We start from the raw sequence: 24,362 nt of genomic DNA, 5'->3' as shown, positions 1-24,362 counted from the left end.
GAACTGTTCACATCAATGCATCTGAGACTACTGTGGCTTCGGACATGCACCTAATGATGCCAGTGCCCATGTTACACCCATCTCTGCCCTTGGGGCATAAATCGGAGCTTTTAGATACAATACACAATCATTAACCACTGTGCTGTGACGCTTGTTGCTCCAATCCATTATTTAATGGGATATCTGGCTGAAATCAAAAGACTTCTCTGGGCAGCTTCAGAAGTGACTGCAGGCTATCCGAACTCATCCCGAAGCTCACAAGTGCTTCCTGCAGCAGTTAGCTGCCAAAATTTGCCATTCAGTGGGTGCACAGTGATCTCATCCCTGGTAACGGTCTGGTAGCCCCACTAGAGGCATCAACAAGGAAGTGACTGACCACACAGGCTGAAATTAGTCAGTCTGCACACAGAGCTTTGAGAGACAGCACATCCAGCCTAAATCTCTTTGATGATCAATGTAATTGGAGGTTTTCTATGGCTGTCATCATTAAGAAATCATTGAGTTCTTCAGCCATGCCCTTGTCCTTCATCTACACTTGCCGTTAGAAGCCCTCTCTACCTTTGCTACATGTTCCAACCTGCTGCCCGCAGCCACACCTGACGTCTCCGGTGCTCTGTGCACATATGGAGGTGGTGATGTATTATTCAGCCTGCTCCAAAAACCTGATCTCGTTTGACACTGTGCACTGTTTGAATAGGGTCTTCATGATGGCGCAGGTTTCCACTGGGTGCTCCGGTTTTCTCCCACAAGACAGAACAAACATAAGCAACACGGCTCATTCGGGAAGTAGCACGATAGTGTAGTGGTTAGCACAAAGCTTCACAGCGGCAGCGACCGGGGTTCCATTCCCACCGCTGTAAGGAGTTTGTACGTTCTCCCCGTGACCACATGGGTTTCTTCCGGGTGCTCTGGTGTCCACCCACAGTGCAAAGATCTGCTTGATGGTAGGTTAATTGGTCACTGTAAATTTTCCTATCGTTAAGGGTTAAATCAGGGGTTATGTACACAACTCTGGAAGAACTCAGCAGGTTAGGCAACATCCGTGAGAAAAGAGTAGCCAACGTTTCGGGCCGAGACCCTTCATCAGGAATGGGGGGGGGTGGAATGAGAGGGCCGAAGCCCAGTAATAGAGATAGGGGAGGAGGTAGTGCCTAGAGGCGCCAGGTGGAAAACCAATCAGAGGAAAGATAAAGGGGGGAGGAGGAGGGGATAAGCATGAAAGAACTGTAGAGATAAAGAAGCAGAAAGTTGAAAGGGGAGAGAGGCAGAGAGGGACCTGGGATAGGGGAAGGGGGAGGGGGAGGGAATTACTGGAAATTGGAGAATTCAATGTTCATACCACCAGGCTGGAGGCTACTCAGACGGTAGATGAGGTGTTGCTCCTCCAACCTGAGTTTGGCCTCATCATGGCAGTAGAGGAGACCATGTATGGACATATCTAGATGAGAATGAGAGGCGGAGTTGAAGTGGGTGGCAACCGGGAGGTCCTGTCTATTGTGACGGACGGAGCGTAGGTGCTCGACGAAGCGGTCCCCCAATCTGCGTCGGGTCTCTCCGATGTAGGGGAGGCCTCACTGGGAACACCGGATGCAATAGATTACCCCAACAGACTCACAGGTGAAGTGTTACCACCATTCCGGGCCGCAGACAGTCCTTCCAGGTGAGGCACCACTTCACCTGTGAGTCTGCTGGAGTCGTCTATTGCATCCGGTGTTCCCAGTGAGGCCTCCTCTACATCGACGAGACCCGACGCAGATTGGGGGACCGCTTTGTCGAGCACATCCGCTCCGTCCGTCACAATAGACAGGACCTCCCAGTTGCCACCCACTTCAACTCTGCCTCTCATTCCCATCTAGATATGTCCATACATGGTCTCCTCTACTGCCATGATGAGGCCAAACTCAGGTTGGAGGAGCAACACCTCATCTACCATCTGAGTAGCCTCCAGCCTGGTGGTATGAACATTGAATTCTCCCATTTCTGGTAATTCCCTCCCCCTCCCCCTTCCCCTATCCCAGGTCCCTCTCTGTCTCTCTCCCCTTTCAACTTTCTGCTTCATTATCTCTACAGTTCTTTCATGCTTATCCCCTCCCACTCCCGCCTTTATCTTTTCTCTGATTGGTTTTCCACCTGGCGCCTCTCGGCAGTACCCCCTCCCCTATCTCTATTACTGGGCTTCGGCCCTCTCTTTCCCCCCATTCCCGATGAAGGGTCTCAGCCCGAAACGTTGGCTACTCTTTTCTCACGGATGCTGCCTGATCTGCTGAATTCTTCCAGCGTTGTGTACGTATTCTTTGATCCACAGCATCTGCAGCTGTATTTTTGTGTTTTAAATCAGGGGTTGCTGGGTGGTGTGGCTCGAAGGGCCGGAAGGGTCTATTCTGTATCTCAATGACTAAATAAATAAATAAAGCACAAACAGCTACAATGTCAGACATGATTCATGGAAACACTCTAAGGTAGACCTAACCCCACCCCCAACGTCTCCCCGTGACTCAGGAAATAAGTGATATAAGTGAAATAGCTCGGACTGGCTCATCCCCCTCCCATCCTGCCTCTGAAATCAGCATGAGGCTGATCTGCTCACAGGGTTGCAGCAGTGCAGAGCTGCTGACTCAAAGCTCCAAGGAGAGGTATGACTATTCTGTCCCAAGCTTGGTTCACACTAGACAAGCCAAAACAGAAGGGATTGGTGGATAAAACATGAGCAGCCAAAGAAAATATAACAAATCTCAGCTTTAATGCATTTGTACAAGGAATGTATTGACACCTGACCTTTAATTAACTTTTGATATGGTGATTTCCTCCAGTTTACAGACTATCAGAGTTATGTCACGCATCGCAGCCTAATGGATAACCCAACCCTTGAGAGATCCATCGCTCTCTTCAATGGCATTTCCCAGTGGCTCCAGCTGATGGTTCTTAGCAAGCAGACACCTGTGCAAAGGGCAGAGGTTATCACCAAGTTCATTAATGTGGCTCAGGTGAGTAATGTCTTCAGAAATGCTGGTGGCTTTCCTGGTGGGGATCCATCAGCAACCGGGTGTTTCCTTGGTGGTTTGTGCTCATGAGGTAACAAAGCCACAGATATTGGTCACGACCATACTGCAAATCTTCAAACGCTTTGTAGAATACAGGGGCATAGAGCAAGCAAGGCTCTTCAAGGCACCTATCTTCAAATTAGTCTGTCAAAGAACTAGGAAAAGACAACAGGTTTAAAATGTTCCTATTATATGAAAACTGTTACCTTCACTTGTTCAGGATGCGATGTTTGTTTACAATGCCCGCATTTATTACCTATTTTTAATTGCCCTTTGAACTGAAAGGCTACTTCAAGATTCAAGATTAATTTATTATCAAAGAATTTTATAAACTATACAACCTTGAGACTTGCTTGTTCATGGGAAGCCACAAAGCAAGAAACCCAAAGGAACCTAATTAAAGAAAAAAAAATAAGAATAAAAATTAAAAGACCAACACTTGTGGTGCAAGAGAAAGCAAAAAAAACCAGCAACAACAACATCAGAGACAGTTAAGAGTCAAGTTGCAAAAAGCCAAGTTATGTTAAATTATACAGATTTCCTTCCCTAAGGGCTACCATTCTGTTTCGCTGTCATCATTACATAGATTTTTGTTCACAATTTATTGAATTGTTAATTATAAATTCTCAAGACGGCAGTCAATCCCATGTCTCTGGCTCAGCAGATCAGGCCTCTGAACCCTAGTTCACCATGCTCCTGCTCCTTCCAGTGGGACTCTTGACTGTGAGAACTTAACACGAGAGGGAACTGCGGAAGCTTTAGAAGTAGCAGAAGCCCTCCTCACATTTAAAAGGTAATTGGACATACATCTGAAGGGCCAAATATATAGAGGTGAAAGCCAATAGCTGGAAGTACTGAATTTGGTTGGTCATCTTGAACATGATGGGCCAAGTGTGTCCTAAACTTCAGTGATTTTTGTGACAGGACAAGAGGGGGGATTGTGGTGGGCTAAGCTAAGACTTTGGAAAGATTTGTAGGGAATGTTGAAAGTTATGAATTCAGTGTACTTGGGAGTCAGAGGAGGTGAACAAGGACAGGTGATTGAGATTTGGGATGGAAGCGATAGAGTTATGGATGATCTGGTGCTCTCTGAGTTCAGATAGAAAGAGAAGCTGATGTTGGGTTGGGTGAAATGAATTAGGGCTGAAGGTGGAAATAGGTGATTGATGAATGTGAGGTCTGAGATTCATCATAGCTTTCAGGAGGATCTCTGTGGTTCCATGTGATCCAAGTACAAAACTGTTCTTCTCTTCTATTTGTTGGTCAAGGCTCATGATAAATGAACCTATTGGCTTACCAAAGTATCTTCAATGATTCACAGTAACTTTTTCCCACTCCCAAATTATTTGGTGTTCCTCTGGCAAATGTGCTTTGTTTACGTTAAACCTTAGCTACCAAAGATACTCACTTATCCTGGGATTAAAACATTGTTAGAACTTTGGGTATAATTGCAGGCAGAATAGACTGGATAAATGCTTCCTCTCAGTAATGTTCAGAGCAATGTTACAACAATTATGTGAATTACAGTTTGTTTTTTGCTCTTTGCATTTTTTCTAAGTTCATAAGCAGTCCATTATCAATGAAAAGCCTCTTTGGAAGTTGAAACCTATGTCCTTGGTCACATTTGAGTACCAGTTAGGTTGTTCAATATAAACAAGGAGATAATGTCCGACCTGTGACCAACTCCAGTTCTCACCTTCATCAAAATTCCTCGTCATCTTTGGTTTATAAAATCTGTTATTCCCAGGCGTAAAACTAACAATTGATGCAGCATCAGTAGAAGAGGTTCCCATCTTCCCACCATTCTTAAAGTGCACCAGTGCTTTCCTACCTTACAAAACCTTGCTCTATTTTTTAAACTTCGTACCTGAACCCTAGGCTACCCATTTAGCAATATTGCCTCATCATTTATGTGTCCAATCTTGAAAACTGTAATCCCATCACACTTTCCTAAATCCAAGAACTGAATGGTTTTGATATACCAGATGATCTTCTGGCATGGACTTCTAACACATAAGCAGCCAGTTGTTTTGTTATGCCTCACCTCTCGCTGTGAAAGGGGGCACCTCTTTTTCCTTTTATTAGGAAGGGAGAGCCTGTGGCATGTCAAATTGTCAGGTGAGCAATTGATTTGTGTTGTACTTCAGATCATGGTCTTTCTTGGGGGCTTTGCTATTGCTTGCTCGGTGGGTGGAGGGTGCAGATGCTTTTTTTGCAGAAATGGGTGGGGATGGTGGAGGGTCGGTGCTTTGCTGCCTCTTGCGTGTGGGGGAGCGTTGGGGGGGGGCTTTAGGTTTCTAATTTTTTGAATGTCACTCATTCTTTGGCCACTCTTCTGTTCTCACGGATGAAGAAAAAGAATTTCAGGATGTATATTGCATACATTTCTCTGCTATTAAGAGGAGCTATTGAACTCGTAAATGGCCAATTATTTTGATATGACAGTGTTACAATAAAAATGGCATGTCAACATTTGAAGGGAGAGTTCCCAAGTTAGACTATAACACATTGGAACAGAAGAAGACGTAGGACCATCATGCCCCTGAAACTGGTGGGGAAACTGTCCCCGCTAGGTCTCAACAGCTCCCTTTGCAACTGGATCTTAACAGAAAGGCCACAGTCAGTCCATGTCTCTGGCAATGTCTCTAGTTCCACTGCGCTGTGTGTTTAGCCTGTTACTGTTCACACTGCTGACGCATCATTGTGTTGCACGATTAAGCTCAAACTGCGACTTTAAGTTTCCCGATGACATAACAGCAGTTGGCCTCATCAACAACAAAGAGTACAAAGTGGAAGTGGAGCAGCTAGTGGACTGGTGTGTGATCAACAACCTAAGACAGAACGTGGAGAGGACCAGGGAAATGATTGTGGACTTAAGGAAAGTGCGGACAGACTATCCCCCTCTGCAAATACATGTCTCCTTCGTAGAGAGAGTTAAGAGCATCAAGTTTCTGGGATTTCACATCAAGGATGACCTCACCTGGTTCCTTAACACCACCTCCCTGAACAAGAAGGCACAGCAGCTCCTCCACTTCCTAAGGAGATTGAGGCAAGTGAGGCTTACTCCCTCCATCTTAGCTGTGTTTTATAGGAGAACCACTGACAGCATTCTGACCATTTGCATTTCCATCGAGTATGGGAGCAGCTGAGCACTGGACCAGAAGTCCCTACAAAGGTCTGTGAGAACAGCTGAGCGGATCATAGGGGCCATCTCCCTAATATCCAGCAGGGACATTTACCAGGAGCGCTGCATACGCAGGGCCCTTAGTATTATTAAGGATCCCACCTATCCATTCAGCATCTTCTTTGACTTTCTACCATTAGGTAGGAGACTCCAATGCATAAAAACAAGAACGATCAGGATGAGAAACAGTTTCTTCCCCCAGGCCATTAGGCTTCTGAACACCCTGCCATATCACATTTGAGGTGTCACCGGTTAACCTGTTCTGTACTTGACAATATTTAATTTATGCACTTTTCTTTGTTTATTTATGTATAATTCATCTGTAGAATTGGTCCTAAATTTCAATAGTTATAGTGTGTTATGTGTACTACTGTGTTACTGTGCTGGAGAAATGTTGTCTCGCTTGACAATATATTTATAAATATTTAAATGGCAATAAGCTTGACTTGAATTTATCTATTTGGTCTATTGAGTCTGCTCTGCTATTCCATCATGGCTCCCCCCAACCAATGGGGAGGGAGCTTCTGAAACATGCCCCTCATATTGGCCAGGAAGTTGGCAGGCCTGTCCCATATTGAGGTTGTAATACTGCTGGAGTTCATCGTAAAGCAGAGGAGACTGCACTCCAAAAATTATCAGCCTTTATTTCTCTTCAACATTTGGATTATTAAAGGACAGGAGTGAGATATCTGTGGTTGCTGCTGACTATGTGGTAAGTATAAACTTACCACCATTGTGAATTTACCACTTTGTCTTACTTTGGGTAGTTAAACCTTGTTTGGTGGCAGGAACTTGACTGACATCATACCCAGAGCCTAAATGCGCTGCAGAAAAAAGTCTTGTGCAGCCTGCTACTGCGCTTTATCCCTGGGCTTTGCCAGCTGTCAAACCAGTCACCTGCGTTCCACCAGCATTTTGTGTGTGTTGTTTGAATTTCCAGCATCTGCAGATTTCCTCGTGTTTGCTCTTTAAATTAGCTTGATGTAACTTTCAAAATTCTAAGTAAACTTATTATCATGGTATGTAGACTATGTGTCACCATATACTACCTTGAGATTTGTTTCTATGCTGGTACTTTTGGGAAAATAAAGAAATACAATAGAGTCTGTAATGAAAACTGGACATAACAACGACTGACAAACATCCAATTTGTGAAAGAGCACAAATTGTGCCAGTAATCAATAAAAAGTTAAATAAATAATATGAAGCTAAGAGCTGGAAAGTTGATTGGCGAAAGTGATACAGAGCTGGAGAAGGGAAAGGATCATGGGACGGGAGGCCTTGGGAGAAAGAAAGGTGGGGAAGCACCAGAGGGAGATGGAGAACAGGCAAACAACTAAATATGTCAGGGATGGGGTAAGAAGGGGAGGAGGGGCATTAACAGAAGTTAAAGAAGTTCTCCAGCTCTGTATCACTTTCACCAATCACCTTTCCAGCTCTTAGCTTCATCCCACCTCCTCCGGTCTTCTCCTATCATTTCGCATTTCCCCCTCCCCCTACTACTTTCAAATCTCTTACTACCTTTCCTTTCGGTTAGTCCTGACGAAGGGTCTCGGTCTGAAACGTCGACAGCGCTTCTCCCTATAGATGCTGCCTAGCCTGCTGTGTTCCACCAGCATTTTTTGTGTGTTATTGACTAGATTGTTCTGCTAAGAGCCAGCATGAACCCAAAAGGCAAAAAGGACCCTTTCTCTATAGCAATAGGTAAGTAAAGTCGGTTCTGTGTCTCGTGTCCTGCATTTATTGCATTGATTATATTGTATTTCTTTGTTCTACTGTGAATGCCCACAAGAAAATAAATCTCAGGTCAGTATATGGTGACATAAACATACTTCGATAATAAATTGACTTTGAGCTGCCATGTGGAGGGCCAGAGTTGGTAACTTTAAAAATAACTTCAATGTTCATTGAGGCGTCACAACCTTGTTGTAATATACCATAATGTGCAAGTAGGAAACGCAGAGTACGTGGTCATGATATTCATGATATTGCAGAACAGAGTGTTCATTATGAAGTAGATTGTGACTCAGCAAGCAGTACAACTGGATGACCCAATACTGTGGCTTCTTAACTGAACCCCCCAAATGTATCAATGTCTGAACACTCAACGGAGTGTTCCTCTCTTTATCAGAGTGTGGTTCTGTTCCCTGTCATTTCCTCTGTTTTTTCCTCTGCTTTGTGCTATGCGTTAGTTGCAGGAAACCAGTCACATGAAAGGAAATGAGTAGAAGTAACAGAGAAAGAGAGAGAGAGAGAGAGTGGCATAAATCATGATCTGGATTGACAGTTCTGGAATTAAGCATCCCTACTCAGGAAGGGGATCGATGGAAGAATGCTGATGACTCATAAACAGCTGCCCCCCCCCCCCCAATTCCCAAGTAAAACTAATGCTTGGCTGGGGAAGGTAAAGTTTCTAAGCTCTGGGTTATCGAATCCCACAAGCAATTGGCCAGCAGCACCTGTCAAGGAAACAAGTGCACTCATAATGATCAAAATAACCTATTCATAATAACACAGTTTGGAAGGGTAGATATTTTTGATTACCAAGACCTTTCCACAATTGGAATAAATTGGTTTTTATTAGATATCCTAATGAAAATAGACCACAAGACGCGAGAACAGAATTAGGCCTTTCAGCCCATCGAGTCTGCTCCACCATTCAATCATGGTTGATTTACTACCCTCTCAATCCTGTTCCTCTGATTCTCTCTGTAAAAGATGAGGTTCACTTGAATGATTCGGGAATAAAAGTCTTATTGTATGAGGAGCTATTGATGGCTCTCAGCTTTTACTTGCTGGAATTTAGAGTTGTGGGTGGGGGGCGGGGGTTCTTATTGAAACCTATTGAATGTTGAAAGGCCAAGATAGAGTGGATGTGGAGAAGATGTTTCCTATGGTGGGGGAGTCTAGGACCAAGGGCACAGCCTCAGAGTAGAGGGACGTCCATTTAGAGTGGTAATGAGGAGGAATTTCTGTAGCCAGAGGTTGGGGATTCTGTCAAATTTGTTGCCACAGGCAGTTACGGAACTCAGGTCACAGGATGTATTTAAGACAGAGGTTGACTGGTTCCTGATTAGTCAGGGCATTAAAGGTTACGGGAAGAAGGCAGAAGAATGGAAGAATGGGGTTGAGAGGGAAATGGATCAGTGACAAAGAAATGGCGGAGGATACTTGATAGGCAGAACGGCTTAATTCTGCTCCTAGGTCTTATGGTTTTATTATGGAAATGTTTGATGCCTTTACTTACCATGAAAAATGTTAGGAAGCTTCAGGAAGACCATAAGACATAGGAGCAGAATTGGGCTATTCATCCCTACATCATTAGTTCAGCAGTAATCACCAATTTGTTACCTTGACTGGGCTTTATTAAAACCATAAAAGCATCCTAAATTGGAAGATTAATTTTATTGAAAATTCAGAGTTTGCAACACTCCAAAGAGTGAACCTAAGATGGAAGATTGCTCTGCAGAGCAGGGAAATACGCAATAGTTGACTGGTGAAGCAAGCAGCACAAACGATACTCCGAATGTAATCAACAAGTTCAAAATTAAATTTGACACACAGCTGGAAGAGGTATGTCTTTAATTATATATTTAACAAAGCACAGAGACAGAGAACAAGTCCAGGTTTAACTGTAATTCCAAGACATATCCTCTCCATAGAGTCATAGAAGGACATTGCACAGGAAGCCACACATGGAGTATAAGAAATAGGACCAGGAAGAGGTAATTTGCCCTTCAGACTTTCTCTGATCATAGCTGATATTTTATTTCAAACATTATTTCCTTGTCCTATCCTTTCATCTTTGATTATTTTAATATACAGTTATCAATCAGTCTTTAGAGTCATGGAAAATAGAGCCCAGAAACAGGGACTTTCATCCCAACTAGTCTGAGTTGGTGTAGATGAGAAACGACAATGGACCCAGCACCGATCCTGGGCACTCCACTAGTCACAGGTCTCCAGTCAGAGAATTCCATCTCCCACAAAGTCGGTGCCTACTGCAAGTTCCTACATCATCTTGAATGCCAAGTGATTGAATCTCCTTGACCAACTTCCACTGCCTTGCCTGCATCAACTTTCCTAGTAACTTCCTAGATAAATTCTATAAGATTGGTTAGACATGACCTGTTAGCCATGCTGACTATTCCTGATCAGTCTCTGTCTATCCAAATACTCATATATCTGGTTCCTTAGAATACTTTCCAATAACTTTCCCACTACTGATGTCGGGCTTACTGGTCTATAGTTTCCTGGTTTATTTTTAGAGCCTTCCTTCAACCATGATACAACATTAGTTGTCCTCCCATCCTCCTGAACTTCACCTGCCACTAAGGATGATTAAAATATCTCTGTTAGGACATCTGCAATTTCTGCACTTGCCTCCCACAGGGTCCGAGGAAACACTTTGTTAGTTCCTGATTAATTATTTGCCCAAGACTGCGAATACAATCTGTTCTGTAACCTGTATAGAGTCCAGGACCTCACTGCTGCTTTGCCTCACTTCTGTAGACTCTGTACTCATCTCCCGAGCTAACACGGATGCAAAAGATCCACTTACGATCTCTCCTATCTATTTTGGCTCCACGCATTGACCACCATTCTGATCTTCCAGAAGACTAATTTTGACCCTTGCAGTCTTTTGCTCCTAACATATCTGTAGAATCCTTTAGGATTCTCCTTCACCTTGTCTGCTGCGGCAACCTTGTGCCTTCTTTTTGCCTTAGTGATTTCTTTTTTGAGTGTTCTCTTGCATTTCTTATATTCTATAAGCACGTCATTTGTTCCTTTCTGCTATGCACATCCTTTTATTTTCTTAACCAAGGCCTCAATATCTCATGAAAACCAAGGTTCCCTAAATCTGATATCTTTATCTTTTATTCTGACAGGAACATTTAAGCTTTGTACTCTAAATATTTCATTTCTGAAGGCCTCCCACTTACCAAGTACACCTTTGCCAGGAAACAGCCTATCTCAAACCACACCTGCCAGATCCTTTCTGATATCATCAAAATTGGTCTTTCTCCACTTTAGAGTCTCAGCCTGCTGACTTGACTCATCTTTTTCCATACTTAATTTGAAACTAATGGCATTATGATTACTAGGCACTATTCACACACTCTACACAAACTCATTTCCCTGCCTTATTTCCTAATAGGAGATCAAGTATCACACACTCTCTCACTGGGACATCTGTGCACTGATTGAGGAAATTTTCCTGCACACATTTGACAAACTCTATTCCGTCTAATCCTTTTACAGAATTGGGTCCTTTGATTTTGAATGTAATCATAATTTGATCTCCCACAGTCTTTCAGGCTAGAGAATACCAATTTAGAAAATTTCGAAACAATGTATTTGTGCTCTCTCCACCACATTGTGGACTTGGATTGTGAATAGTTGTAGCCCAGACATCGATCTCTTTGGTACCTCACTTGTCACAGCTGTTAAGCTGTGAGGACCTATTCCTGTCCTTTTGTTTACTATTTGTTAACCAACCTTCAATCCGTCAATCCACTCAGCTCATTATGGCTACTCCAGCTTTAATCTTATTACAAGTGTGGTCATGATGGATTTAAACATATAAAAATGAAATGTAAGCTCTGAAGGCATGGAATATGTTTGAGTGTTAAAGTGTTGATATTTGCCACCTGATTGGCTCTCACCTGTGGCAGCAAGGAGCTGATTGTAGGTGACAGCAGCCACACCCCAGTACACCACTTTGAGAGCAGGCTAAATCAGATGAGGGCTTCATACCTCAATGGGACAGAGACACTCAAGCTCCTACCACGTGAAGTCTTCTCTGGTGGATCGGGTGGATGGGATCAGCAATGAGTTCCAGTGACCCCGTTCTGCAAAGGGCATGACAAGGCACAAAGGAAGTCATGGTCACCCACAGCCACCAAGGAAGACCCCAGTTGTGACGACTACTCATAACATCGGAGCCGGACTTCCGAGGTTGAGAGAGTGGAACTGCCTCAGAGCAGCGGCTTTTCCCCACAGGTTTCTGCGTGTGCACAACGTAACTGTCACCATCGGATACAACAGACAGCCAATCATCAATCACTATTTAATACTTAACGTCTAATTTAAATTTAAGGGTAAATGTTAATATATTTTTTCACAAATTACATAAAATGTAAAAGTGTTCCCACCCAGCTTCCTATTTCCATTGCTGCTGCTGCTTCTTCTTTTGACTTTTAATGGCAGTTGGCAGTCCAACTTAAAGGTGCATTACTGCTCATCAACTGGACTGGAGTCTGGTGCAGAGAGTTAGGAAATAAAACCCCTCCTATTTCTTTATCAATTACCCCAAAGGGACCTATAGATTGTAAATAATGAAAGATAATATTGTGGCAAGCATTTGGTCTGTAATGACAGACGAGGAAGCTCTTTAACTCAACAACAGTTTATTTTTTTTATTTAAACAAAATATACTTTATTCAAAAATAAAATTATATACAATAAACCATTCAATGACACTCAATCCTGTACAAATGTTTCCATTGCACTCTTTACATTTCCACACTTTTTGCCATCCAGGTGGCACTCCGTTATTCCATATTTACATACCCTTTTTGAGGGGGATACACCCCAGCCCTCTACCCCTCAACTCCCACAGGAGAAGATCCCTAAACTGTGGTCCTTCCCCACCAGGACCTTGTGGTGGCTGCACCAAGTTTGAGTGCGTCCCTCAGCACGTACTCCTGCAGCCGAGAATGTGCCAGTCGGCAGCATTCCCCCACGGACATCTCCATGTGCTGGTAGACCATCAAGTTTTGGGCCGACCAAAGAGCGTCTTTCACTGAGTTGATGATCTGCCAGCAGCACCGGATGTTGGTCTCTGTGTGCGTCTAGACACAAACAGACCAAGGCCCAAAGAGTAAACCCAACCAGTCTCATGCAGACAGGGGAGGTGACCATCACACACTCCGGTTACAGTTAGGGTGACCCACAAATACACAAGAAAATAACTGTATAACCCAAGCTAAAATGTAACAATAAACAAACTGGAACTTCCCACCATAATCTCACAAGTGCAATAAACAGTACTGGTTATTAGAAATGCAGGGGCGGGCTGTTGACCACGCCCCACCCAGAGCGTCTCAATATTGTGAATTAAATTAAAGTCACTTCCATAATTTAGTAAAGTTTTTAAATGAAAACTATCAACACCAAAAGATAGTAGTGACGCCTGCATTTGATCTCTTTCAACCTTATATGCTTCACATTGTAATAGAATGCATTCAACTGTTTCATAATGATGACAAAACCTACACATCCCAGAGTGATGTTTCCAAACAATATGAGGAATAATTAAACATAGTATGACCAATTCAAAGTCGAGTCAATAAATTCCTTCCTTTCTTGTTGTACTCCTTTCTCCCATAAAACCAACAGTTTTATGTATTCCTTAAAGGTGTCTCCCCTTATGCCTATCATCCTACACGTCTTGCCATAATCCCCTAATTCTTAACCCCAACAACCCCTTAGCTTCTGATTTGTTAAGTGGAAGGTTTATGTTCACAGGTGAGCTCTTAACAGCTTTTTGGCCAATCAACCCACTCATTCCCCTCAACACCTCCATGTGCAGGGACTCATAAGAAGATGACATGTAAACCAATACTTTGAATATAAAATAAAGTTTAAAGAGCTTCCAGAAGTAAATCTGACCTACTGCTAGAATGACCTGTTGTAAGACAAATCAAACTGGAAAAGAATCTGAACAAATTACAACTTTACAAGGTTAAGTTTCCTCCATCTACTGTAAGCCCAAAATGATGGCAACCAATTCTGCTGCATGTACTGATAAATGGTTAGTAAGATGTTTCTTTACTGTGACCTGTAATTCAGGTACAAAAACATTCCCAGTTAAATTACCTTTTGATCCATCAATAAAAATGGTTAGCATATCAGAATAATTTTCCTTAACATATTGATGAGCCAACAGACTCACAGTCACATCAGAATCCTTGGACTTCATTAAATCAATTAAAGTAATTGGGAAAAAAACAAGACGGAGTTACCAAGAAAGCCACAGTGGGACATACTGCGTAATCCAGCAAACTCAAATTCCTAAAGTGATGAGAACCCAGCCACCCAAAACTAAAGACATTCTTCTTGTGATGTTCCCAACAGTCTTCCAACACACTTTTAACAGAATGGTCATTCCTCTGCCCCCTCAAATTAATCCAATATGTTAACAACAACTTAAACCTCCACAATTCTAAGGGTAATCGTCCCATATCAACCAGTAAAGCTGAAACAGGAAACAGTCTTACTGCATCACAACCCAGTATTAAAGCCTATGGTTGCATCACATCCAAACATTTTAAATTTGAAGTTGAAGCCACTTGGCCATAATTAAGTACAGATCGAATTAAACAAATATAAATGGTCAAAAAAGATTTTTGTGTAGCACCCCAAGAATACCCAGTTACTTGAGGATATTTAATGATCCTTTACATTGATTAATTAGTTTACCGACAGCTTTTTATCCAGCCATATGCCGAGAGATCACACATACCACTGACACTTCAAGAGTTTGACCATTTAATTTCAAATCAAGTGAAGGTCTATTAATCCTCTTTGTAAAACACATAACTTGTGTTTTAGCTACTGAAAGATTAAAACCCTGTCTATTTGCCCACTGTTCAACTTTATTAATTGCTAATTGTATCCTATATACAGTTAATTTAAAATTCCCATGAAGGAGGGAAGATGGCCTAAACTCCAAAAATGATTCAAAAATTTTAATATTATCTGAAGAGAGTTGTCAGCCATATGTTTAAACACACAATAACATATATCATCTTTTGCTGGAGCTGCCTGACATGAACTATTAATAGCTTTCTTAAATTCACAAAAGAAACTAATACTGTCATTGCTGCAGCTGGCTTCCAATACATCAAGGTATTCACTTAGAGCCTTATCCCTACATTGTTTAGCCTCTTCACTTAAATTATAAAGATTATCAATTGCAGTAAATGACTGAGCCAGTAACTCAACCTTCTCTATTTCAGTAACAATCATATTCCCTTCTTTAATCAATGTTATTAACCCTATGAATCTACCTCATTTTCTTAATCATTCTCCAAACACCTCAAAGTTTAATCTCTCTTCCAATACTATCACAATATGATCTCCAGTAAACCTCTTTTGCCATTTTCCTCACCACAGCCTGTGCCCTTTTATGCTTAATAAGGTCACTTGAAGAGTGATACTTCTTAAATTTCCTAAATGTCTTATTTCTCTCACTAATTGCCTCTGCACTCTCCTCAGTCCATGGTACAGACTTTCTCTGTTAATGCCCTTTTAAATAGCAATCATTTCCACTGTAGTTTGATGAATAATGTGACATAACCTTTCACTGCAGAAATCCACATCATCCTGATATTCAGCCCTGACAGATGTTTAACACATAAAACTTTAAAGTTCTCCCAATTTGCTTTACCACAATTCCAACTCCTAAAGGTGGCCAATTGTCCTCCTGTCCCCTATATAAATCCACACCCAAGATTATAAATATAGGAAAATGATCACTCCCCAATGTTTCATCTCCCATGATATCCCATTCGCTCACTCCAGCCAGAATGTTTGAAACTTAAGTTAAATCTATAGCAGTGTCCAAACTATTGTGAACATTGAATCTTGTACCCCTCCCATCATTAACACACACAAGATGGGAAATACCTAAAAATTTAGCAATCGAGCCATTCCCATCATTCTGTGAAGTATGTGCATTAAAATCCCCATGCCATACAACCTTCAGTGAGCTAGAACTACATAAGCTTTCCAACAAATCAATTAAAAGCTTTTCACAAAGGCTGTAATATACCACTTTAATACCCCTACCTGCTGAATCAAATATCTCTACTACAAGTCCCTCATACACTTCATTAACGTCCTCAACTCTACAGTATATCCTATCCCTTTCTTTATAAAACTTGCAAAACCACCTTCTATAACAACTAACCTATCATGCCTAATTACAACATAATCCTGCAAAGAAAAGCTTAAATATGGTAACAACCAGATTTCCGGAATACATATAATATTGGGTGAATTTGATAATTCAGAAATATACTTCTTAAAGTCCTGACCGTTAGAAATCAGGCTTCTTGCATTCAACTGTAATATTCTTAATCCCATAATGTACCTTCACAAAGAGACTGAAATACAGGTACCACACACATCAGAGCTTCATTTACAGATTCCCACATAACACCACTTATACCAAGATATTTTTCAGGAGCTTTCACAATAATTTTTTAATTTTCTCAGGACAACTATATGCATGAGCAGTACAATTCAGCACATTGGTTATAAACATCACAAACTTCATTTTGTCAACTAGTAAAGTATCTTTAGTAAGAGACATGTGATGCTGACACATAGCCACTGACTTTACATTCTTTTCTTTAACTGGTAATACTTTATTAACATTCGATTTAACTTTTTGCAAGGCTTCTGCATAAGACACACCTAACTGTACTTTAACCTGTTGAACTTTCGCTGCCTTTAGCACTTCATATCCTTTATAAGCTGGACATGTTCTCCTCTGCAATTACAGTCATTAAACTTTACACCTTCACAAAAGGCGTAGAGGAAGGATATAAGTAAGGCTGAAAGAGTGCAAAGAAAATTTGCAAGGATGTTGTTGGGACTAGGGAACCCGAGTTATAGGAAAAAATTGAAAAGGTTAGGACTTTATTCCTTGGAACAGAGAAGATTAAGGGGAGATTTGATAGAGATATACAAAATTATGAGGAGTATAGATAGGGTAAATGCAAACAGGCTTTTTCCACTGAAGTTGGTTGGGATTCCAACTGGAGGTCATGGGTTAAAGGTGAAAGGTGAAAAGTTGAAGGGGAACATAAGGGGAAATATCTTCATGCAGAGCATCATTAGAGTGTCGAATAAGCTGCTTGCGCAAGTCATGCATGCAAGCTCCATTTCAATGTTTAAGAGTAGTTTGGATAGGCACTTAGACAAAAATGACAGGTTTTGAAGAGCATGTTAAGGAGGCTGAGAGGTATCAAGGTTGAGATAGTTAGAACAGGTATTTCATACCTTCTCATCTGTGGGACTGGAGGAGTGATTTCTTTTGTTTATTAATTTTTGTGATGTGGATGTCGCCAGCTAAGCCAGCATCTATCACCTATCCCTAGTTGCCCTCAAGAATAGTGTAGAAATTAAAACAGCTCAGAATTCAAAGAATATACAGAGTTGTAGAGCTGGAGGAGATGACTGAGACTGAGAAAGATGAACCATAACAGGGTTTGAAAGTAAGTGTATGAGTTTTAAAATTGAAACTTTTACCTAGACAGGATTCACAGCTGTTCAGCACAAACAAGGATGTCAGGTGACCAAGACATGATGTGAATTAGGATTCAAGGAACTAAGTTTTGCTAAGTAGGCAGTTTAATGGACTAGATGGGCCAAAGGGTGTATGTGCTGTATTGTTCTGAGGCTCTATGAGTATGAGTCTAACACATATCCCAGCCATTTTGCTGTGGGGGTATTAACTGGAGTGGGGGACAAGTGCAGGTCCTGGTTGCTTGATCTTGTATAGTATTGGACCTTGCGTCTCATTTACATGTGACCAGTTAACCATGGGGACCTGCTGCAAAGGGGCAGGATCAATTTGTCTGGAACAAAGCATCCAGATCCTTTTTTCTGAATATAACATAAAACAAAGAAGAGTACAGCACTGGAACAGGCTTTTCAGCCCACAATGTTGTGCCAAAACAATTAAATTAGTCATCAAATGGCAAACTAAATTAATCTCTCCTATCTACACGATGTCCATATCTTTCCATTTTTCTTACATTCAAATGCCTATCTAAACATCTCTTAAGTCCTTAATATATCTGCCTCTACCCCCAATCCAGGCAGTGCATTCCAGGCATTCACCAATCTCTCTACAGAAAACTTGCCTCTCACATCTCCTTTGAAATTATTCCCTCTCACATTAAGTGCATGTCCTCTGATATTAAACATTTCAACCCTGGGAACAAACTCTGGACAACTTTTATCCCATAACATTGGTGAGGGTGTGCTTCCTTCCCAGCTACGTTGGAGAGTTAAGCACTCACTTCAAACCTTTGGAGCAGAGTGTGCCATTGAATGCCTGAGCCAGTGAGGGTGCACTGTTGGCTTTATATTCAATTCAGCTCAGTTTTTTTTCCAAGCTGTGAGCAAAATGGAATCCTGATGAAATTTCCCTGGAGCTATAAACCATTTCTATGGAAGACGCAAGCAGCTGCATGTTCTTGTTCTCAACTTGCAAGGTTTTACTGCTGTAATTTCCCACCGTTAGTGGTAAAGGAGCTGATGAGTGAATCTGTCAGATGTCAACAGGGCTGTAATTTTCCAAATTGGAATTGCTGCCTCACTTAATTTATTGTTGATTGGATAGCAGACAGAATAATTAAAACCTGAATCATTTTTTTTCCCAGCAATCAAATGTTGCTTCAGACTCATGAGCAGCAGCAGGTTTATTATCATTGACACATGTTGTGAAATTTGTTGCTTTTTGGCAGCAGTACAACGGAAACCTAAAAAAATTAGAGCAAAAAGAAGCGATATACTGAGGTAGTGGTCAGGAATTCATGGACTGTTCAGAAATCTGGTGGCAGAGGGGAAGAAGCTGTTCCTAAAAAGTTGAGTGTGAGTGTTCAGGCTCCGGTTCCTCCTCTGTGATGGTTGTAATGAGAGGAAGGCATGTCCTGGATGGCGAGATTCCTTAATAATAGATGCTGCATTCTTGGTAGATCACTTTTTAAAGATCTCCTTGATTGTGGGGAGGTTTGTGTCCATGCTGGAGCTAGCTGAGTCTACAACCCTTTGTATCCTCTTTTGGTCCTGTGTATTGGACCCTCCAGAAGATAATGGAACCAGTCAAAATATTCTCCATGGTACTTAGAAATTTGCTAGAGTCTTTGGCAACATAGTAAATCTCAAAATCCTAATGAAGTATAGCTGCTGGCATGCCTTGTTCATGCTTGCATCAATATGTTGGGCCAAAGAGAGATCCTCTGAGATGTTGAAGCCTAGAAACTTGAAAGCCGTTTCCACCCCTGACCTCTCAATGAGGACTGACATGTGTTCTCCTAACGTCCCCTTCCTGAAGTCCACCATCAATTCCTTGGTCTTACTAACGTTGAGTGCAAGGTTATTTCTTTAATTTATGGTCAGATAGACTTTGAGACTTGAGTGTCTGTTTTTATATATTATTTCATTCATATTACTTCAATAATGTAACCCGAAACCAACTCCATCAACTTTGTTTGTGGTGCTGGGGAGCAGTTCGAATCTCTGTTTCCTCAGTTGAAACATTATCAACACAAATTAGTTCTGGCTGAATCTGACTAAAATTCTGTAGGAAGTGTGTGGGGTCCTTCAGTTATTAGTTGTCCTCTTCTCTCACTCATCATATCAGCAATCCTGTGTTCTGCTCTGCGATAGGCTCTCCTGTAACACATAAAACAGAACAACACATGAATGGGCCCTTCGGACCACAATGTTATGTTGAATCATTTAAATTAGTAACCAAGTGTCCAACCAAACTAATCACTTCTGCTTCCACATTCCCATATTATTTCATTTCCTGTACGTTTGCTGGACATACCTGTCTAAAGGTCCACTTGCCTCCACCACCATCCCAGGCCAAGCATTCTAGGTACCCACCACTCTCCGTGTGTGAAAATAAAATTCTTGTTTGAACATGATCGTTATGGCTTACACTTTATTGTTGACCCCTGCACTGCACTTTTTCAGTAGCTTTTACACGTTAATCTTCATTCTTCTGTTTTACGTTCTTCTCACTCAAGGCACTGTGCAACGACTTGATCTGTATAGACAGCAGGCAAGACAAGCTTTTCACTGCATCTTGGTACATGTGACAATAATACACCAATACCAATACTAATTAAAGTTAATGCTTGCATTATTTTAGAAAATAACAATTCTACTTAATTCCATTCCTCAGCGTTTTCAGTTCCATTCAGAGAAAGGGATTTTAGTTCTGTTGCATCAAGATATCGTGGTGTGAGGAACTTCCATGTGTTGCAAAACATTCTATATTTTGTATTGCATTCCATCCATATGAGGCTGTTACAGGGAGAGATAAGTGAGTCTTAGACAGACATCATTATCATCATTACGTGCTGTGTCATACGACATAGAAGATTATGGCCTCATGATCATGATTGTTCTTGGCAAATTTCTCTACAGAAGTGATTTGCCAATGCTTTCTTCTGGGCAGAGTCTTTACATAACAGATGACCCCAGCCAATATCAAAACTCCTCAGAGATTGCCTGGTGTCAGTGGTCACATAACTAGGACTTGTTGCACAGCCTCAGTATAGATGGATGTCCTTTTAGAACAGAGATGAGGAGGAATTTCTTTAGCCAGCGAGTGTTGAATCTGAGGAATTTGTTGCCGCAGGTCATTGGGTTTATTTAAGGTGGGGCTTGATAGGTTCTTGATTAGTCAGGGCATGACCATGAAGGGATATGGGGAGAAGGCAGGGGATCGGGGCTGAGAGGGAAAATAGATCAGCCATGTTGAAGAGGTGAAGCAGACTCAATGGGCCGAATGGCCTAATTTATCTAATGGTCTTATGGTCTTAAATGCAGCCCTGCTCCCATGGCTTCATGTGACCATGATCAAGGGGTAAGCAAATGCCACACCTTGCCCAAGGGTGACCTGCAAGCTAGCAGAGGAAAAGAGTGCCTTAAACCTCCTTTGGTAGAGACGTATCTCCATCCTGTCACCCACTTAGATAGGCACATGGATGAAAAAGAATTGTAGGGTAATGGGCTGTGTAGGAAGGAAGGATGAGACTGATGATTTAGATATGTCAGCAAAACATAGCATGTTGAAGAGTCCATGCTGTTCTGTACTGTTCTACTTTGAAAATATAAGTGCATCGAAGGAGTACAAGGGAGAAGCGATAACAGGATGCAGAGTAAAATATTGCAGTTACAGTGAAAGTGCAGTGCAGACAGACAATAAGGTACAAGGGCCATGTGAATTAAATTGTGAGGTCAAGAGTTAAACTTTATCATGCAAGAGGTTCAGGCAGTAGGAAGGATGGAGGGGTAGTCTGGTCTTCCTGACTGTGATGTGGAGATGTCATTACGTGGTTCCATCTTTCGCACCTGACCCTGTGCTCACCACATCTATTTCAGAAGTTGCTCCAGCTCCAGAACTTCAACACATTGATGGCCGTGGTAGGAGGCTTAAGCCATAGCGCAATATCGCGCTTGAAGGAAACCTTCTCTCATCTTGCTCCGGAAGTTACAAAGGTAAGGTTGTGTGGATCCTAATAGTATCATCAAGGATGGATAGGGAAGGACCACATGGCCTATTCCATGTTCAGACTGTGTACCTTCTAGGCTAGAATGGATAGCATTATTTTAGTTTTCTAATTGTCCTTCAGGATGAAAGCTTTAGATAGTGATTTGGATTTTAGAGAAAAGGAACGGTTTTTGTAAGCATGATAAACTGTGTTGTCTGCAGTGTTGGATCTCTGTTTATTTTCTGATCCTTAGGGAGTCAGGAATAACGAGCAGACTTATTTCAGTTTATTTTAGAGTACAATCATTCGTATGAGTACTAAATAAATAAATAAAGAGCTGAGAAATGATGCTAAGAGATAGTGCTCAGTGGACAAAGGGATAAAGAAAGCAAGGTAGCACCTCTGAAAAATCTATCACTTTTATAATAAGGAAAATTCCTTAGCTAAGAATGAATTAGTTAATACATTACATAACTAAAACAATTATGTTGCCTTTGGAAATATGCTAATACTTAGCCAATGGAAAATGAGAAAAGTGAGCAGCTTTTCCACCTTCTCCCATTGAGTGAATAATAACAGGTTTGTTAAAAAGTAGAAAAATTATTAAAAAGTAGTATTTTAAAAAAAGTGGTTTCCAACAACAGATAAGATCATAAAACATGGAAGAGTTAGGCCGTTCAGCCTATACAGTCTATCTCCATCACGCTGATCCTGGATCCCACTCAAACCCATACACCTGCCCACTAACTATATCCTATGGTGCCCTGACCAATCAAGAGATTATCAACTTCCGCCTTAAATATACACCACAGTCTGTGACAGAGCATTCCACAGAGTCACTACTCTCTGGCTAAAAAAATTCCTCCTTACCTCTGTTCTAAAAGGTCTCCCCTTGATTTTGAGGCTGTGTCCACTCATTCTGGACACCCCCACCACAGAGAACGTCCTCTCTACATCCACCCTATCTAGTTCAACGTTCAGTGGGTTTCAATGAGCTCCCCATGCGTTCTTCTAAATTCAAGTGAGTACAGGTCCAAAGCCGCCAAGCGTTCCTCATATGTTAACCCCTTCATTCCCAGAATCATCCTCGTGAGCCTCCTCTGGACTCCAATGACAACACAACCTTTCTGAGATATGGAGCCCAAAACTGTTGATAACACTCCAAGTGCTGCCTGACAGTGTCTTATAAAGCCTCAGCATTATCTCCTTGTTTTTATATTCTATTTCCCTTGAAATAAATGCCAACATTGCATTTGCTTTCTTTATTAGCTTATATTAATTAGCTATTTAATTAGATATTAGCTTATTTAATGAATCTGTAATTTAATTTGGGAGACTGCTAAATGCATCACACATCCTGATTTTATTCTCCTGTATCATCCTCCAACTTTGAGACTGATTCACACTTTAATAAGAGGCAGTTTTATTTAGAAATTTTTCAGCAGACGAGGATTAACATTTGAACTTGAGTTCTCAACGCAGTGCATCCTGATTTTGCAGACCCTTTCTTATCAACTGCAATAAATTAATCTACTTTGTTGCTTTTTATTACATGACGAACAACATATTTTTCATGGAAAGTCCCTGATCTCTGACACCTGTAACTGTTAAGGTTGGGCTGGCTTTCAACATAAGGAACATTTAACTCCTCCTTGCCTCACTCAACAGCCTTTGTGAAAATTCATCCAGAGAAATTAGTTTCAATTGAATTATTTTGCATCTGAGTGCAGGAAGCCAAAGAGCATGTGTCATGGGATTCACCAGGAGGGTTGTCTATTAAAATGGCTGCTCGTGTGGGTGTAGGGGCCTAGCCACATTGCCTAATATCATGTACATATGAAATTGTTTACCGGTTTATCATTTAAACTAATTAGAATGTGTTCAGTTCTCTTATATGTGAATTCCCACCGTAGGCATTGAGATGAATTTGTAAATCTCAAATCAAGGTTACAATGTCCAGAAACTGTGCTGATTAATATCACTGAAGAATCAATTTTATGGTCTAATTTATTCTTTTGTTATGGGATCCAGCATCGCTATAGGACCAGAATTTACGGCCTATCTCTAATACTCTTGTGAGCAGGGTAGCAGCCAATGCCTAGGATTACTGCAGTGAGTCTGGTGAAGAAGGTCTCACAGTAAGGGAGTTCCAGGATTAATATTCTGTGGTGATGATGAGAAAGTAATTTATTTCAAAGTCAGGATTCTGCATGAGTTGAAAGGGGTTGCACAGAACACCAATGTCATATGTATGCTGCCTTGCCCGACCAGGCAGTAAAGGTACCATCGAGTGGGGAATGCTGGGATTTTTCTTTTCGATAATGAATCCCCGCCATGCTGTTTCAGATATACAAGTCTCATTTCTTTTAATTTCAGATTCTGTATTTAAGAAATATTTGACTTGCTATCTGATTTATGTTTTTCTGTTTCTTCTGCGAGGTTTGGAATGAAATGACCGAGCTGGTCTCTTCCAATGGAAACTACTGCAGCTATCGAAAAGCTTTTGCCGACTGCGAGGGATTTAAGATTCCAATTCTGGGAGTTCACCTGAAGGACCTGATCGCGGTTCATGTAGCCTTCCCAGACTATGCAGACGATAATAAAGTGAACATTGTCAAAATGCAGCAACTGTACGTTACCTTTAATGAACTGGTTTCACTTCAGGATGCAAATCCTCACTTAGAACCAAATATGGATTTAATACACCTTTTAACAGTAAGTTTGGTTCAGTTGTCATGTATATGTATGTAGGTGTGCCTGTGTGTGTGTGTGCATGTGTGTGTGTGAGCTATAGTGTATGTGTGCACGTTTGTGTACATGATGTACACA

The 24,362-nt window shown here is 41.4% G+C and overlaps 1 protein-coding gene across 1 annotated transcript in view; it reads left to right on the top strand.

Moving 5' to 3' along the window:
• The window catches only part of rasgrp3 (RAS guanyl releasing protein 3 (calcium and DAG-regulated)), a 98,332-nt gene that overhangs the window by 37,369 nt on the left and 36,601 nt on the right, over positions 1 to 24,362 (top strand). The window contains exons 7-9 of the mRNA XM_059985623.1: positions 2,811 to 2,984; positions 21,424 to 21,540; positions 23,973 to 24,248. Of these exons, the coding sequence (XP_059841606.1) occupies positions 2,811 to 2,984; positions 21,424 to 21,540; positions 23,973 to 24,248 (567 nt within the window). The remainder of the gene's footprint in view (positions 1 to 2,810; positions 2,985 to 21,423; positions 21,541 to 23,972; positions 24,249 to 24,362) is intronic.

The sequence above is a fragment of the Hypanus sabinus genome, chromosome 12 (assembly GCF_030144855.1).
Source record: "Hypanus sabinus isolate sHypSab1 chromosome 12, sHypSab1.hap1, whole genome shotgun sequence".
NCBI lineage: Eukaryota > Metazoa > Chordata > Chondrichthyes > Myliobatiformes > Dasyatidae > Hypanus > Hypanus sabinus.
Note: the sequence above shows the minus strand (reverse complement) of the source record. Positions and strands in the feature narration are given on the sequence as shown.